The following is an 18,562-nucleotide window of genomic DNA, read 5'->3' as shown; positions in this document are numbered from 1 at the left end:
CTGCTCTATGGCGATGTGCGGACGGCCGAGGAGGGAGCAACGGTGAGGCGGCGGCGAGCTTAGTGGCGGTGGAGGCGCGGAATAGAAGCGGTTGGGGCTGAACTTTCACTCTCGTCAAGGATAGAGGACCTTGTAAAAGAAGGGAGAAATCCTGGATATATGACGGATGGGGACGAAATAGTGCAACTGTTACAGGACTTGGTCGGGACAATTTTTTATCTTTTTTTAGGGGGATAATTTTTTATCCTGGTCATGTAAAACGGCGGTTATTTTGCAGAAAGATGCGATTTACAAGATGTGCTAGAGACGGTGCGAATCCCCTTTGTGTTCTTTTTTTTTTCCTTGAATGCAAATCCCCTTTGCGTTCGGTTGTTTACTGTTGCGTCCACGACGATAGGCAGGCTTCCCCTCGTGGCGGCGGCGCAGAAGCCGTGCGTCTGTTTGGTGCGGCCGTGAGAGAAGGGACGGAATCCGCCGCCGTCCGGTCCGTAATCCGTGGCGATAAAACCCAATCCCCCGCTGCCCCGGTATCAATCGCGGCAGCATGGAGTCGGGAGCCAGATCAGAAGCAAGGCCAGACGAGGAAGGGCCGGCCCCGGCGGGAAGCAGCAGCGGCGGCAGCAAAGTGTACCACGAGAGGCAAAGGATGCAGTTCTGCCTCCTCCACGCCCTCAACAACCTTATGCAGGTGACCCTTCTCCTCTCCTCTCTTGCTTAGTTGCGCTACTGTGTTCTTGTCTTGGTTCTCGAGTAGCTGCACTTGAGAACTTTGCGTAATCCTAAGTTTAGTAATTGAGTCCAATCAATTAGATTCTATCTCTCGTGCTTTCTTGTTCGCCTGATTATTCCCATCAAAGGACATCGGCAGTCAGTCAGCACCCGCATCTGCGAACTAAGTAGTCAAATTACTCGGCATGAAACTACAGATTGTTGTAGTGGCGGAGCGTTGTGCCCTTGGTGGGCATGTTTTTTTACTGTGTGATTGTTTCCAACTTGTCACAACTTAGGCTGTGGTGAAATATCAGGGCATATTGAGAGTATGTACAGATCTTCCTTCTCGGTAGAAAGAGACAGCAATTGAGGTCACTGTATCGACTATTGGCCCATTGAGTGGGCACTGTTCGTCATTAGTTATGTCGACAAGTTTATGGGTGGGTGTGGTTCACCCGTTTTGCAGCCCTCTGTCCACCGAATACAATGAAGGCTTTGCCAGTTGTGCGCGTGAATCATGAATTGGTAGCTGATAGGGATAGAAACAAATCTTTTGGTCTTTGTCAAGTTTCATAATGACGTTTCAAATTGACGTTGACATGAATTTGGGGAACCAGGCAGTGCACGCTTGCAGCCGTGTGAGTGCAAGAGGCCAAGATCGCACGCTTAAGCTGCTATCTGATTGGCTTTCATTTCTTATCATCTAATCAGTAGGAAAAAATATCACAATAATTTAATCCTCGGAGAGGTAACTGGTTGGCACTTTCACTCATCAACATATATACAGGTGGCATGATCTTACCATGCACTTCATAGTCGGTCTCTTTGCTCTGACGCCACCTCATTTAATCCGGGCTTACCATGATTATGTTTTGTGTGGTTCAGGAAAAAGAATCGTTCACCCGAGCTGAGCTGGATGGGATTGCTGAAAATCTTGTTCTTACTGATCCAAACAAGGAGAAATGGACTCCTCTATCGCTGATTTGGAAGCCCCACCACAATGCATTAACAGGGAACTATGATGTAAATGTTCTTATCGCGGCAGTAGAATCTAGAAAGAAGAAGGTAGTTTGGCATGATCATCGGAAGGGAGCATCTTCGATTGATCTGGATGCCGAAGCGCTGGTAGGTCTGATGATCAATGTACCCGTGAGGAGGTTGAGGGGTCTGTGGACCGGGAGGCATTGGGTGGCAATTCGAAGCATTGATGGCATCTGGTTTAATTTGGACAGCGATCTTCCGTCGGCCAAGCAGTTTCAGTGCAAAGAAAAACTAATTGCGTTCCTGGACAGCGTTCTCAGTCAAGGCGGAGAACTGATGATCGTGCTCCAAGACGAATGATTGCACTGCTTAAGATCTCCAAGGGCTACAACAATTGGCTTCTCCTCTGTGATTTATCCGTTGCCCATATTTCCGAATTGGCAATGAGATCACCTGCGTCTGCAATAGCAGCTTCTCTGAAACTCTCTGATCTTTGTGAGAATCATGGTGTGCCTGTAGGAGTTCGGATACATGGAATGATAGAAGTTTTCAGTTTTCTGAGATTGTGTATGCAGAGCTTAGGAAAGGAGAATCTGTTGCGGCAGTGTATATGCCTTTTTTTTGTAACTGAAGTGTATATGCTCTGTGGAAAACTATTTTGTGAGCATTGCTTTGACGTGTACATTACATCTTGAACCATTTGGTGTGAGTTTTATTTAGTTTCTTGTGTGTTTCTCCTGTTGGTCGTGTACTGTTAAAATGATCGACAGTGGTAGAGCTGCTGTTTAAGCCTATTAGCACCTCTTCTGGTTGGAACTGGGAAGCAAGGCCGGTAGTTTTGAAATCTATAACTTGAAATCGAATGGGTTAATGCATTGGGAGTTTAGAGGGCCCTTGCAACAACCTTGTTGAACTGCAAAAGGGTCTTATATTTAAGAACAGAGGTACTAATTAGTAGAAACAGATTGATGCATTGGGAGTTTAGAGGGCCCTTGCATCAACCTTATTGAACTGCAAAAACGTCTTATATTTAAGAACAGAGGTACTAATAAGTAGAAACAGATTGATGCATTGGGAGTTTAGAGGGCCCTTGCATCAACCTTATTGAACTGCAAAAACGTCTTAAATTTAGAAACAGAGGTAGTAATTAGTAGAAACAGACTAGCAGTAGGACTGAAATGGCCAAATTTCAAAGAACTTTGTAATGTACAGGAACTGCATACAAGCGGCCGGTCAATCATCCGTAACTGTGGACATATGAGTGCAGCAAGCCACACAAGCTCGCAAGCTGCTGCTGAGTACAATGTACAAATCCTTCGGTTATGTATAACAGTAGACAGGGCAGCAAACGGAATGCCTGGCTGGATAAACGCCGCCTACCCCGTTCTGCCCGTCTTCTTCTGCCAGTACAACGTCGCGGTGCTGTAGTGCTCGTTGCGTATCGTCTTTGAGGCCGTTCTCCAGTCGCAGTTCTCCATCTCCTCCCTGGCAGCCCTTCCGACCGACTCCCTGAGGTCCTTCGACGAGAGGAGCTGCTCGATCTTCCTCACGCACTCGTCCAGATCCCCGGGTGTGAAGAGGAAGCTGGTCTTGCCCTCCTTGTCCTTGGGTATTATATCAGGTATGCCTCCGGCGCGAGCAGCGACAACCGGGACTCCAGAAGCCATGGACTCCAGCACTACTTGTCCAAGGGTCTCAGACTCTGAAGGCATTGCAAATACGTCCCCACTGGCGTACGCTTGCGAGAGCTCCTCCCCTTGGAGCATTCCGGTGAAAACTGCAGGCATGCCTGTGAACATTTTTTCCAGCTCAGCCCTGCCAAGACAAAACAGATGGTGTAAACGTCTCCAGAATTGAAGAGGAAACCAAACGGGGTCAAACAGATGGCCGAGCACAACAAGTTGGTTATCACTTGCTCAGTGCTCATTGCAAATAAAGCATACCATGTTCTCATTTGGTATTTAAGCATTGTTATTGTTTGAGGACATGTGGTACATTTAGTTACTGGCTGCATTATCTTACTTGCTTAGTCCAGAAGTATCTTGTTCAGTACTACCCTGAGTTTCTAATACTGAAGAAACAAACCCTCAGGCGAAACCATGTATACAATTAACTCAAAGAAACAGAAAAGGAATACTAATCCGCAACTTGTGAGAAGGCCATCTTCTCACAAGTCAGTCAGCAGTGAAGTATATGGTTTGTGAATTAGCATATACTCCCTCCACCCCAAAAGTTGTACTAAATCACCGACACTTATTTTGGGACGGAGGAAGTACAACTTTGTACTAAATCAGCGACAGTTATTTTGGGATGGGGGGAGTACGTTGGAAGGGTGAAAAGATAAGAACAAAGTTCTCCAGATTATGTTCTTTCAATACCGGGTAGTTGCTGATGAACGTAAGCACATATGTCATCAGGTTTGTGTCTTACTAAAAACAGCAAATAGTTAACAGTTGGACAAATGACTCACCTGTATGGTCCATCTCCAACAAAAGCAATTCTTACTCCGGGGAGCTTTTCCATAACTCTGTATTAACAATTCAAATAAGTAAAGCACTAACAATACAGAAAAATGACACTCGTGTAGCAAACACATACTCTACAGATAGGAAAGGTTTGCTAACATGTAGTGTTCACTTTGTTACAAAAAGATCAAGATAGCAGAAGTAATATCCTGAGCACGCTTGAAGCTAAAATGCTACATAGGGACAGCTGATAAAGTTGATCATAAAAAAAGGAAAATTATAGTATCGCAGTTTTTAACAGCCATAAGCAGCAAAAAACAACTACTATAGAATGATACCTAAATATCATGGATGCAAAATATACCTATCCATTTTACTTCCGTGTAATTCAAATTGTCTCTATTTCTAATAATGATGGTATATTCTGTGTATGGGAAAAGCTAACCTCTTCAGAAAATCCAAATTCTTTTCACGCCCAAAACGGCCCACGTGAATTATCAATGGTTTTTCTGGTTCACCACCGCTGACAGGAGACGAAAAGAAAAATCAATAAGCATGTGTGTTGTCTTCTTCAACTCTTTCCTTGTTGAATTTGAAGCAACAGGAGATACCTCAACTTGATCCGCATTTCATGCCTCCGAAATTTAGGATGGAAGCTTTCAGAATCAACACCCTTGTTCCAAAGCCGTACTCTGTTTGCTGCAGAGGCAAGTGGGTATGGTTAGGATAGACGAAGGGTTGAAATGTATAAATAGTGATTTGTTTTGATTGTTTAACCTGGTACTACTTTAGCAGTTTCAAAGTCCTCGGCAATAGCTACTGAAGGAACTAGAGTAAGATCTGCAGACCTGTGGAGACATCCTTTGAAACAAAATAAGAATGTCAGCACAAACTAAGTGAGAAAGATCAGTTTTATTTTATTCTCAGCTTCGCACTTTTGTACAGAACATAATAGAAGTGATGACAATGGGCTTACTTATAAGACCCCATGTGGGCCCAAGCAACCAATTTAAATTGTAACCTGGTAAGTACCTGGAAGGCGTTACAAGAAATCAATTCAAAAGTGCTAATCTCTTAACAACACTGAACCAGCTGACACCTAGCAGTGGAAAAGAAACTCACGCTGGAAGATGTGTGTGATAAGACATGACCATTGGAACTGAAATCATCTTTGCGATAGCAAGGGCGCCAAAAACCTGAAATCACGATATGTGGTAATGAGAAACCACAGGGCAAATGGCAATGAATGCATATTGAGTTTTCGACAGTTACCATAACTCCAGGTGAAGTAGCATGGATTATGTCTGGCTTGAACTTTGACACGGCAGAAAATATTCTGGGGCTCAGTGCCAACGAGAGTGGAACATTTTGGTACAATGGACATGGAAAGCTGAAAAGGAGGAGTTTAGGAACCGAAGTACATGCAAAATAAAGAAGTTTTCCACAAACTGAATCCTGACGACATTCCAAATTTAGAAAGTTGGCTAGGAAAAATACTTGAAAATAAATATAACAACCATTTCACAATATATCTAGCAAATGTTGTAGTCAGCATGGCAGTTGATTACAGGAGACTCCTCTGCAAATGTTTCACCATATTTCCTGCGTTTTGTGCTTTCAGCAAAGTAGTTTTTGGAATCGTTTGGTATTTCTGGAGTGGATTGATCGCTGAGGTAGAGGGTGACGATAGTTTGTGTTGGATGATTACCTCCACGAGCCAATGACCTTTGCTCCATGGAACTCCTCGGGAGCTCCTTTGTGCGTGGTCACGACCAAGACCTGAACCGAATAAGCAGGCGTCAATTCCGAGGTAGGACAACGATCTTGAAAACAGTACAAGTCAACTCAAGGTCAAGCAGCGACAAGGTTGGTAACAAGGATTGGATACCTCATCGCCCATCTCTCGCAGATGCTTGATGAAGTTCTGGAACCGGTTCTTGTAGCCGGAGATGTAGCTGCGACACAGCAACAAGGAAAAATGCATTGACTCGGGAGTTCTCGGTAGATCAAAGACGCGTCAAATTTAACAAATCATGCATCCAGCGACCCAATTGTGCACTGCGGCGCGCAGAGCGTCTCGATCTGATCTGATCCAATCTAGCATACTACTGTAATCCGGCCAGCGCCTTGTGCGTCAACACTTGGTTTGGGAGGAGGAGGAGGAGGAGGGAGGGAGGAGGGAGACTGACGCGAAGGGCGAAGGCTCGACGAAGAGAGCAATGCGATGCGGCCTGGAGCTCCACTCGGCGTCCGCGTCCTCCACCCGCAGGAGCAGCGGCGCCGCCATCTCCGGAGCCTGCCCCATCCTGCTGCTCCGCTGACCCGCACCAGCGCAGCCGACCCCCCAGCTCAGCGCGCCGCCACCGCGCGAATTATACCCCACCGCCGGGCCGCCGTGGCGTGCACTACTCCTCCCAGCCGTGCCGTGCCCCCTATCCTTCCTCCACGCCCGGCCCCCGCCCCCCGCCTCGCCTTGGCGCCCACGCTGCGAGGCGGCGACGCGTGGAAGCAGCAGCACGCGTGCCGCCGGCGCGACCGGCACCGAGGCGCGAGGCGACGACGACGACGACGTGGTGGACCGGGCAGCGGCCGCGGAGAAAACGGGAGGAATCGGGGCGGGGGAGGTCGTACAACGGACGGGCGGAGACGGGGGGGTGGAATGGAGTGGAATCGAATCGGGTCCCTTCTCCCCCGCGGCGAGGCGTGGTGGACTGACGACCTGGTGGCTTGGCCTGGCTTGGCTTGAGGTGTGTGGCTTTGCTAATCGTAATCGGGGAGAGAATAATTGCCGAGGCCGTCTGAGCCTCTGAGGCATATGCCTTTCCCTGCCGCGCGACAGAGACCGCCGGGTTTTGCTTCGTGCCGTTGCGTTGCGTGCGTTGCGTTGTGGTCAAACCGGCTAAAAATCTGAAGAAACGTGAAACAAATCAGAGCCGGCTGCCTGCCAGGGCTGGCAGCCAGCACGGGAGGGGAGATGGAATGGGGAATGATTGAGGTTCTCGAGTGCTGACGGGCGACGACAGCGGCCAGGTGCGAACACGGTTGTCCAGCCTTGCTCTGCCCCCCGCTGCCAACGGTCCCCGATGCCTGCACCACATATGCGTCGCGCATTTGTGTTTTTCTTTTTCTTTTTGCGCACTTGTGTTTTTCTATTCTCGTCGTGTCGCATGCAAGCGTAGAACTCTACTAGTCTGAGATGGCCCTGTAGGTGCTTAAACTCCTAGTATGTCTAAAAAAAAGGTGCTCAAATTCCTACTACTTGCCTTGCAAGTCAGCTTCTTCAATGGAGTGCAACGGGGGTGATAAATTCATCACCGGGCTATCTTGTCCGTCCTCTTGAATCTACCCCGCCGCCCACTATCGTATATAGATAGATGACTAGCAAATATGCTCGTGCGTTTCAACAAAAGACAAAAAATTATGGCTAACCAAATAAGTATGACTCGATATTCTGATATATGAGCTTACTCTATTTTCACATAGTGGTTCACCATGTTGCCATTTTTTTTCTCACCTTAGCCGATGATGGTCGCGATGTTCACGTGATCACAATGCACTCGACGTTGTAAATCCTAAGGCTATGAGTTTGCCAGTGCATGCCACACTTGTCACTATGTTGCGCAAGGGAACGTTTAAAACTTTTAAAACAAATCTCATTGACAACGAGCTACTCCCAACGCCAAGACATATAAAGACTTTCGAAAGACTAACCAAATCCTAGACATAAAATACTTTTGAATCAGTGAACAGTTTTTCGAAACGACAAACTTTTTTTTTTAATTTTTGATTTTCTCAAAAAAATCATGAACATTAGTTTTTTTTACATTTTTTTTGAATGTATGAACCGGTTTCATATTCATTAACATTTTTTGACTCAACAAACATTTTTTGAATCGATGAACTTTCTTTTAAATTGGGGAACAAAATTAAAAAAACTATTTATTATTATTATTGTGAACATTTTCTAAAATTTCATGGACATTTTTTTTCAGATTCCCAAATATGTTTTGAATACACGTTCATTTTTTCAAAATCATGAACATGATTTTATTTCCCGACCATTTTTTACAAATTGTGATTTTTTTATAATTTTGCGAACAGTTTTGCAAAACCACCAATATTTTTTGAATCTGCAAACTTTTAATGATTTTCTAAACATGTTTGAATTCACATATATTTTATGTTTTTTAAAACTCGCAACCTTTAGAATATTAAAATCCAGAATTAATTTAAAGATGAAAGAAAGAAAATACAATGAGAAAAGAAAAGATAAAAAAGTAAAATGAAAAAAACTCAGGGGAGTGAAGCCCCACACATGGGCCGGCCCATGAACGCATACATGTGTAGGACATGTGTGAGAAAAGAAAGATAAAAATTGTGGAAGTTGGGGATCGAACCCTAGTCTCACCGCTAAAAGAGCAATCGGCCAACCACTCCGCTGCTCCTCGTTTTGTGACCTCTACTCGTCGCGCCCATATAAAACAATGAAGGAGGTGTCGTTTTTTGTCCGAAAAAGGAATCTTTTTTCCACTTGCGGGTGGCATTGGTGGGTAATTTTAACCAACTTAAAGGGTAATTTTAATGACGGACGACTAGAAGCGATAACCGCTTTATTAGTAGGTAAAGATAAAGATGTGGTCATCTATTTCAGGTAGGGTCAAGGACCCTTCTTCATTTAGGACCCACATAGGGTCCATCATCAGCGTAGATAGGTCCCTAGACCATGGTAACATCTGGATGCGCGCATTAGGAAGTTCACTCGGACAGCTCAACGACACTTGGACTATTACATGTCACTCGGCTGATGGATCACCACTCGGACATAAAGAGGACATCGTAGGAGCTGCAACGGTCGAGGAATCCTAAGTGGTTGTTTGGATAGCAGGCGGTATATGGAAAATGAGTTTGTGGCAGGATTTTAGCAAAATCAGTTTTGCTAATTGATTTTTGGATTACCGATTTACACAATAACACGTTTGGGTTTGGAAAAGGGTAAAACTGGCTTGTGTATTTCCTTGTTTGGCTAGATAACCATTAGCTTCCTTCCGTGACCTTCTCTCTCTTACTAACCCCAATTTTGGCCATTGCTGATGGCTTCGCAAGCTCCACCTGCGATTTTTCTTTTGTAGTTCATTCTCAGTCCGTAGACACTGGTGCACTCCTCTTTCTTTGCGATGCCGGTGAACTCCTCCCGACGGGACGGCTGATGTCTACTACACAACCTTTTTTCTTGTAGACGTTGTTGGGCCTCCAAGTGCAGAGGTTTGTAGGATAGTAGCAAATTTCCCTCAAGTGGATGACCTAAAATTTATCAATCCATGGGAGGTGTAGGATGAAGATGGTCTCTCTCAAGCAACCATGCAACCAAATAACAAAGAGTCTCTTGTGTCCCCAACACACCCAATACAATGGCAAATTGTATAGGTGCACTAGTTTGACGAAAAGATGGTGATACAACTGCAATATGGATAGTAGATAAAAGTTTTTGTAATCTGGAAATATAAAAACAGTAAGGTAACTAATGATAAAAGTGAGCGTAAATGGTATTGCAATGCATTGAAACAAGGCGTAGGGTTCATACTTTTACTAGTGCAAGTTCTCTCAAAAATAATAACATAATTGGATCATATAACAATCCCTCAACATGCAACAAAGAGTCACTCCAAAGTCACTAATAGCGGAGAACAAACGAAGAGATTATGGTAGGGTACGAAACCACCTCAAAGTTATTCTTTCTGATCGATTTATTCAAGAGTCCGTAGTAAAATAATACGAAGCTATTCTTTCCGTTCAATCTATCCTAGAGTTCGTACTGGAATAACACCTTAAGACACAAATCAACCAAAACCCTAATGTCACCTAGATACTCCAATGTCACCTCAAGTATCCGTGGGTATGATTATACGATATGCATCACACAATCTCATATTCATCTATTCAACCAACACAAAAAACTTCAAAGAGTGCCCGAAAGTTTCTATCGAAGAGTCAAGACGAAAACGTGTGCCAACCCCTATGCATAAGTTCACGAGGTCATGGAACTCGCAAGTTGATCACCAAAATATACATCAAATAGATCACGTGATATCCCATTGTCACCACAGGTAAGCACATGCAAGACATACATCAAGTGTTCTCAAATCCTTAAAGACCCAATCCGATAAGATAACTTCAAAGGGAAAACTCAATCCATCACAAAAGAGTAGAGGGGGGGAACATCATAAGATCCAACTATAATAGCAAAGCTCGCGATACATCAAGATCGTGCCGAATTAAGAACACGAGAGAGAGAGATCAAACACATAGCTACTGGTACATACCCTCATCCCCGAGGGTGAACTACTCCCTCCCCGTCATGAAGAGCACCGGGATGATGAAGATGGCCACCGGAGAGGGATTCCCCCCTCCGGCAGGGTGCCAGAACGGGTCTAGATTGGTTTTCGGTGGCTACGGAGGCTTCTGGCGGCGGAACTCCCGATCTAGGTTTCTTTCTAGAAGTTTCAGTATATATAAGAGGTTTTGGTGTCGAGAATAAGTAAGGGGGGTCTCCGGGCTGTCCACGAGGTAGGGAGGCGCGCCCAGGGGGGTGGGCGCGCCCCCACCCTCGTGGGCAGCCCGGGACTCTTCTGGCCCAACTCTTTTACTCCATAGCCTTCTTCTCGTCCAAAAATAAGTTTCGTGAAGTTTCAGGTCAATTGGACTCCGTTTGATTTTCCTTTTCTGTAAAACTCAAAAACAAGGAAAAAAACAGAAACTGGCACTGGGCTCTAGGTTAATAGGTTAGTCCCAAAAATCATATAAAGTAGCATATAAATGCATATAAAACATCCAAGGTTGATAATATAATAACATGAAACAATAAAAAATTATAGATATGTTGGAGACGTATCAAGCATCCCCAAGCTTAATTCCTGCTCGTCCTCGAGTAGGTAAATGATAAAAACAGAATTTTTGATGTGGAATGCTACCTAACATATTTATCCATGTAATTCTCTTTATTGTGGCAAGAATATTCAGATCCATATGATTCAAGACAAAAATTTAATATTGACATAAAAATAATAATACTTCAAGCATACTAACAAAGTAATCATGTCTTCTCAAAATAACATGGCCAAATAAAGCTATCCCTACAAAATCATATAGTCTGGCTATGCTCTATCTTCATCACATAAAATATTTAAATCATGCACAACCCCGATGACAAGCCAAGCAATTGTTTCATACTTTTGATGTTCTCAAACTTTTTCAATCTTCACGCAATACATGAGCATGAGCCATGGACATAGCACTATAGGTGGAATAGAATGGTGGTTGTGGAGAAGACAAAATGGAGAAGACAGTCTCACATCAACTAGGCATATCAAAGGGCTATGGAGATGCCCATCAATAGATATCAATGTGAGTGAGTAGGAATTGCCATGCAACGGATGCACTAGAGCTATAAGTGTATGAAAGCTCAAAAAGAAACTAAGTGGGTGTGCATCCAACTCGCTTGCTCACGAAGACCTAGGGCATTTTGAGGAAGCCCATCATTGGAATATACAAGCTAAGTTCTATAATGAAAAATTCCCACTAGTATATGAAAGTGACAACATAGGAGACTCTCTATCATGAAGATCATGGTGCTACTTTGAAGCACAAGTGTGGTAAAAGGATAGTAGTATTGCCCCTTCTCTCTTTTTATCTTTTTTTGTTTTTTTGTTTTTTGGGCCTTCTTCTTTTTTATGGCCTCTTTCTTCTTTTTTTATTTTTCGTCCGGAGTCTCATCCCGACTTGTGGGGGAATCATAGTCTCCATCATCCTTTCCTCACATGGGACAATGCTCTAATAATGATGACCATCACACTTTTATTTACTTACAACTCAAGAATTACAACTCGATGCGTGGAACAAAATATGACTCTATATAAATGCCTCCGGCGGTGTACCGGGATGTGCAATGACCATGAGTGACATGTATGAAAGAATTATGAACGGTGGCTTTGCCACAAATACGATGTCAACTACATGATCATGCAAAGCAATATGACAATGATGAAGCGTGTCATAATGAATGGAACGGTGGAAAGTTGCATGGCAATATATCTTGGAATGGCTATGGAAATGCCATAATAGGTAGGTATGGTGGTCTGTTTTGAGGAAGGTATATGGTGGGTTTATGGTACCGGCGAAAGTTGTGTGGCACAAGAGAGGCTAGCAATGGTGGAAGGGTGAGAGTGCGTATAATCCATGGACTCAACATTAGTCATAAAGAACTCACATACTTATTGCAAAAATCTATTAGTTATCGAAACAAAGTACTACACACATGCTCCTAGGGGGATAGATTGGTAGGAAAAGACCATCGCTCGTCCTCGACCACCACTCTTAAGGAAGACAATCAAAAAATAAACCATGCTCCGACTTTATCACATAACGGTTCACCATATGTGCATGCTACGGGAATCACAAACTTTAACACAAGTATCTCTCAAACTCACAACTACTCAACTAGCATGACTCTAATATCACCATCTTCATATCTCAAAACAATTATCAAGTATCAAACTTCTCATAGTATTCAATGCACTCTATATGAAAGTTTTTATTATACCCATCTTGAATGCCCATCATAGTAGGACTAATTTTATAACCCAAGCAATTACCATGCTGTTCTAAAGACTCGCAAAATAATGTAAGTGAAGCATGAGAGTTCATCTATTTCTTCAAAATAAACCACCGCCGTGCTCTAAAAAGATATAAGTGAAGCACTAGAGCAAATGACAAACTACTCCGAAAGATATAAGTGAAGATCAATGAGTAGTTGAATAATTATGTAACTATGTGAAGACTCTCTAACATTTAAGAATTTCAGATCTTGGTATTTTATTCAAACAGCAAGCAAAACAAAATAAAATAAAATGACACTCCAAGCAAAACACATATCATGTGGTGAATAAAAATATAGCTCCAAGTAAAGTTACCGATGAATGAAGACGAAAGAGGATGCCATCCGGGGCATCCCCAAGGTTAGGCTCTTGGTTGTCCTTGAATATTACCTTGGGGTGCCTTGGGCATCCCCAATCTTAGGCTCTTGCCACTCCTTATTCCACAGTCCATCGAATCTTTACCCAAAACTTGAAAACTTCACAACACAAAACTTAACAGAAAACTCGTAAGCTCCGTTAGTATAAGAAAATAAATCACCACGTAGGTACTATTGTGAACTCATTCTAAATTAATATTGGTGTAATATCTACTATATTACAACTTCTCTATGGTTCATACCCTCCGATACTACTCATATATTTATCAAAATAAGCAAACAACACAATGAAAACAGAATCTGTCAAAAACACAATAGTCTGTAGTAATCCGTATCAAATGCATACTTATGTAACCCAAAAATTCTGAAATAAATTGGTGGACGTGAGGAATTTGTCTATTAATCATCTGCAAAAAGAATCAACCTAATTGCACTCTTCAGTAAAAAAAAATGGCAGCAAAACTCGTGAGCGCTGAAGTTTCTGTTTTTTACAGCAAGATCGCAAAGACTTCACCCAAGTCTTCCCAAAGGTTCTACTTGGCACAAACACTAATTAAAACATAAAACCACATCTAAACAGAGGCTAGATGAATTATTTATTACTAAACAAGAGAAAAAAGCAAAGAACAAAAAAGAAGTTGGGTTGCCTCCCAACAAGCGCCATCGTTTAACGCCCCTAGCTAGGCATGATGATTTCAATGATGCTCACATAAAAGATAAGAATTGAAACATAAAGAGAGCATCATGAATAATATGACTAGCACATTTAATTCTAACCCACTTCCTATGCGATTTTGTGAACAAACAACTTATGAGAACAATAATCAACTAGCATAGGAAGGCAAAACAAGCATAACTTTAAAACTTTATGCACATAGAGAGGAAAGTTGATATTATTGCAACCCCTACAAGCATATATTCCTCCCTCACAATAATTTTCAGTAGCATCATGAATTAATTCAGCAATATAACCATCACATAAAGCATTCTTTTCATGATCTACAAGCATAGAAAATTTACTATTCTCCTCATAAGAAAAATTCTTCTCATTCGGAATAGTGGGAGTATCATAAACTCAAATACTATAAATTGTTTCCACATTAAAAGAGTAATGTTCAGAAAGAGGGTAATCATAATCATGACAAGTTTTATAAATATAATCATCACTACTTTTTATAGCATAAGTGGCATCACAATAATCATCATAAGTAGCAACTTTGTTCTCATCATAATCAATTGAAACCTCTTCCAAGATAGTGGAATCATTACTAAATAAAGTCATGACCTCTCCAAATCCACTTTCATCAATATAATCATCATAAATAGGAGGCATGTTATCATCATAATAAATTTGCATATCAAAACTTGGGAGGTTAAATATATCATGTTCATGAAAAGTAGCATCCCCAAGCTTGGGACAAACATTAATTGCAGCAAATAAATTCTCAAACATGTCATTCTCATCAAACATAGCATCCCCAAGCTTGGGCCTTTTCATATCATAAGCATAATCACTCTCATCATTAATAGTATGGACAGCACCAATAGTATAGCAATTATCATCATCGCAATGAGTAATAGGAGCGACATCATTTGGGAGGGATACCTTTTTACCTTTGCTTCTCCGTCTTTTCTTTCTCTTCTTCACATCATGTGTGGGTTCAATCCTCCTTTTAGAGCTCCTTATTAATGAGATTGGTTGAATAGAAGGCTCCTCCTCGTTACCTGATTCATCATAAGAAATAATAAGAGGATATTGAGAAGTCTCTTCCCTTTCATTAGTATTATCTTCATCTTCTATTTGTTTTCTTGTATTTATGTAATTGGCAATATAAGGATTTTCAATACAATTCACCACACAATACATATAAATTTCCTCTAGATCAAAACCAAGAACTTTATCAAGGGCAAATTCTGGAATATCCTTAGTTATACGTTTCATTTCTTCATAACCCAGAAGCAAACTAAGTTCATTATGATGCGCAAGGGAAATCAAGTCATCACAATTTTTGGACACGATTCGATCATGAAACAATTGCATTGGATATTTAAATGATCACGGTCATTGCAAAGTTCACAAGGATGGCAAAGAAATTTTAAATCTTCAGCACAAGCATCTAGCCTTTCTTGCAACCATTTAGTTTCTAAATACTTATGCCTCTTGCAAAATCTATCTTCCCTATTTGGTGTGTACTTGCAAACTCTATGCACTCCACAAAAATTGACATGCTTATAAGAGACATTTTCATCATGACTAGCGCAATCATCATTAGTACCATGGATATTCAAGGAATTCATACTAACAACATTGCAATCATGCTCATCATTCAAATATTTAGTGCCAAACATTCTAATGCATTCTTCTTCTAACACTTTGGCACAATTATCGGAATCCTTATTTTCATGAAAGATATTAAAAAGATGAAGGATATGAGGTACCCTTAATTCCATTTTTTTTGTAATTTTCTTTTATAGACTAAACTAGTGATAAAACAAGAAACTAAAAGATTCGATTGCAAGATCTAAAGATATACCTTCAAGCGCTAACCTCCCCGGCAATGGCGCCAGAAAAGAGCTTGATGTCTACTACAAAACCTTCTTCTTGTAGACGTTGTTGGGCCTCCAAGTGCAAAGGTTTGTAGGACAGTAGCAAATTTCCCTCAAGTGGATGACTTAAGGTTTATCAATCTATGGGAGGCTTAGGATGAAGATGGTCTCTCTCAAGCAACCCTGTGTTGGAAATATGCCCTAGAGGCAATAATAAAATGGTTATTATTATATTTCTTTGTTCATGATAATTGTCTATTGTTCATTCTATAATTGTGTTATCCGGAAATCGTAATACATGTGTGAATACATAGACCACAACACGTCCCTAGTGAGCCTCTAGTTGACTAGCTCGTTGATCAAAAGATAGTCATGGTTTCCTGACTATGGACATTGGATGTCATTGATAACGGGATCACATCATTAGGAGAATGATGTGATGGACAAGACCCAATCCTAAGCATAGCTCAAAGATCGTGTAGTTCGTTTGTTGTAGCTTTTCTGAATGTCAAGTATCATTTCCTTAGACCATGAGATTGTGCAACTCCCAGACACCGTAGGAGTGCCTTGGGTGTGCCAAACGTCACAACATAACTGGGTGACTATAAAGGTACATTACAGGTATCTCCGAAAATGTCTGTTGTGTTGGCACGAATCGAGACTGGGATTTGTCACTCCGTATGACGGAGAGGTATCTCTGGGCCCACTCAGTAATGCATCATCATAATGAGCTCAATGTGATCAAGTGGTTGATCATGGGATCATGCATTACGGTACGAGTAAAGTGACTTGCCGGTAACGAGACTGAACAAGGTATTGGGATACCGACGATCGAGTCTCGGGCAAGTAACGTACCGATTGACAAAGGGAATTGTATACGGATTGATTGAATCCTCGACATCGTGGTTCATCCGATGAGATCATCGTGGAGCATGTGGGAGCCAACATGGGTATCCAGATCCCGCTGTTGGTTATTGACCGGAGAGTCGTCTCGGTCACGTCTGCATGTCTCCCGAACCCATTGGGTCTACACACTTAAGGTTCAGTGACGCTAGGGTTGTTAGGAAGACTTGTATGTGATTATCGAATCTTGTTCGGAGTCCCAGATGAGATCCCGGACGTCACGAGGAGTTCCGGAATGGTCCGGAGGTGAAGATTTATATGTAGGAAGTTGTCATACGGTCACCGGAAAGGTTCGGGGGCATATCGGTATTGTACCAGGGCCACCGGAGGGGTTCCAGGGGTCCACCGGGAGGGGCCACCTCTTCCGGAGGGCCTTATGGGCTGTATGGAGAAGGGAACCAGCCCAAGTGGGCTGGGGCGCCACACCTCCCTAGGGCCCATGCGCCTAGGGTTGGGGGGAAACCCTAAGGGGGGCGCCCCCTTGCTTGGGGGGCAAGCCCCCCTCCCCTTGGCCGCCGCCCCCCCTCTAGATCTCATCTAGAGGGGGCCGGCCCCCTTCCCCCTTCCCCTATAAATAGAGGTGTGAGGGGAGGGCTGCATACAACATCCAAGGCGCAGCCCCTCCCCTCCCCAACACCTCTCCTCCTCCATAAGAGCTTGGCGAAGCCCTGTCGGAGTACTGCAGCTTCACCACCACCACGCCGTCGTGCTGCTGTTGGAGCCCTCTTCCTCAACCTCTCCCTCCTCCTTGCTGGATCAAGGCGCGGGAGACGTCCTCGCTCCATACGTGTGTTTAACGCGGAGGTGCCGTCCGTTCGGCGCTAGGATCTTCGGTGATTTGGATCACGACGAGTACGACTCCATCAACCCCGTTCTCTTGAACGCTTCCGCTCGTGATCTACAAGGGTATGTAGATGCACTCCTCTCTCCCTCGTTGCTAGATGACTCCATAGATTGATCTTGGTGATGCGTAGAAAATTTTAAAATTCTGCTATGTTCCCCGACACTGGTATCAGAGCTAGGTCTATGCGTAGTTACTATGCACGAGTAGAACACAAAGCAGTTGTGGGCATCGATATTGTCAATTTGCTTGCCGTTACTAGTCTTATCTTGATTCGGCGGCATTGTGGGATGAAGCGGACCGGACCAACCTTACACGTACGCTTACGTGAGACCGGTTCCACCGACTGACATGCACCAGTTGCATAAGGTGACTGGCGGGTGTCTGTCTCTCCCACTTTAGTCAGATCGGATTCGATGAATAGGGTCCTTATGAAGGGTAAATAGAAATTGGCAATTCATGTTGTGGTTTTGGCGTAGGTAAGAAACGTTCTTGCTAGAAACCTATAGCAGCCATGTAAAAACTTGCAACAACAATTATAGGACGTCTAACTTGTTTTTGCAGCAAGTGTTTTGTGATGTGATATGGCCAAAGGATGTGATGAATGATATATGTGATGTATGAGATGATCATGTTCTTGTAATAGGAATCACGACTTGCATTTCGATGAGTATGACAACCGACAGGAGCCATAGGAGTTGTCTTTATTTATTTATGACCTGCGTGTCAACATAAAAGTCATGTAATTACTTTACTTTATTGCTAAAGCGTTAGCCATAGTAGTAGAAGTAATAGATGACGAGACAACTTCAAGAAGACACGATGATGGAGATCATGGTGTCATGCCGGTGACAACGATGATCATAGAGCCCCGAAGATGGAGATCAAAAGGAGCAAATGATATTGGCCATATCATGTCACTATTTGATTGCATGTGATGTTTATCATGTTTTACATCTTATTTGGTTAGAACGATGGTAGCTCAAATAAGATGATCCCTCGCAATAATTTCAAGAAAGTGTTCCCCCTAACTGTGCACCGTTGCGAAGGTTCATTGTTTTGAAGCACCACGTGATGATTGGGTGT

At 42.9% G+C, this 18,562-nt stretch overlaps 2 protein-coding genes across 2 annotated transcripts; one reads left to right on the top strand and one right to left on the bottom strand.

The window, feature by feature from the left end:
* Positions 1 to 342: 342 nt before the first annotated feature.
* Positions 343 to 2,425, top strand: LOC125552195 (josephin-like protein). Its single transcript, XM_048715678.1, has 2 exons — positions 343 to 688; positions 1,597 to 2,425. Exons 1-2 carry the CDS (start codon positions 545 to 547, stop codon positions 2,050 to 2,052), a joined length of 600 nt encoding a protein of 199 aa, XP_048571635.1. The 5' UTR covers positions 343 to 544; the 3' UTR covers positions 2,053 to 2,425.
* A 435-nt stretch (positions 2,426 to 2,860) lies between these two features.
* On the bottom strand, positions 2,861 to 6,987 carry LOC125552194 (sulfoquinovosyl transferase SQD2-like). Its single transcript, XM_048715677.1, has 11 exons — positions 6,347 to 6,987; positions 6,046 to 6,112; positions 5,866 to 5,936; positions 5,430 to 5,547; positions 5,280 to 5,353; positions 5,134 to 5,189; positions 4,935 to 5,018; positions 4,769 to 4,856; positions 4,603 to 4,680; positions 4,163 to 4,219; positions 2,861 to 3,507 (listed from the first exon to the last, which is right to left on the bottom strand). Exons 1-11 carry the CDS (start codon positions 6,970 to 6,972, stop codon positions 3,069 to 3,071), a joined length of 1,758 nt encoding a protein of 585 aa, XP_048571634.1. The 5' UTR covers positions 6,973 to 6,987; the 3' UTR covers positions 2,861 to 3,068.
* Positions 6,988 to 18,562: the final 11,575 nt, after the last annotated feature.

This window comes from Triticum urartu, chromosome 4 (genome assembly GCF_003073215.2).
Source record: "Triticum urartu cultivar G1812 chromosome 4, Tu2.1, whole genome shotgun sequence".
NCBI lineage: Eukaryota > Viridiplantae > Streptophyta > Magnoliopsida > Poales > Poaceae > Triticum > Triticum urartu.
The sequence above is the reverse complement of the archived record's forward strand: the minus strand, read 5'-3'. Positions and strand labels throughout refer to the sequence as shown.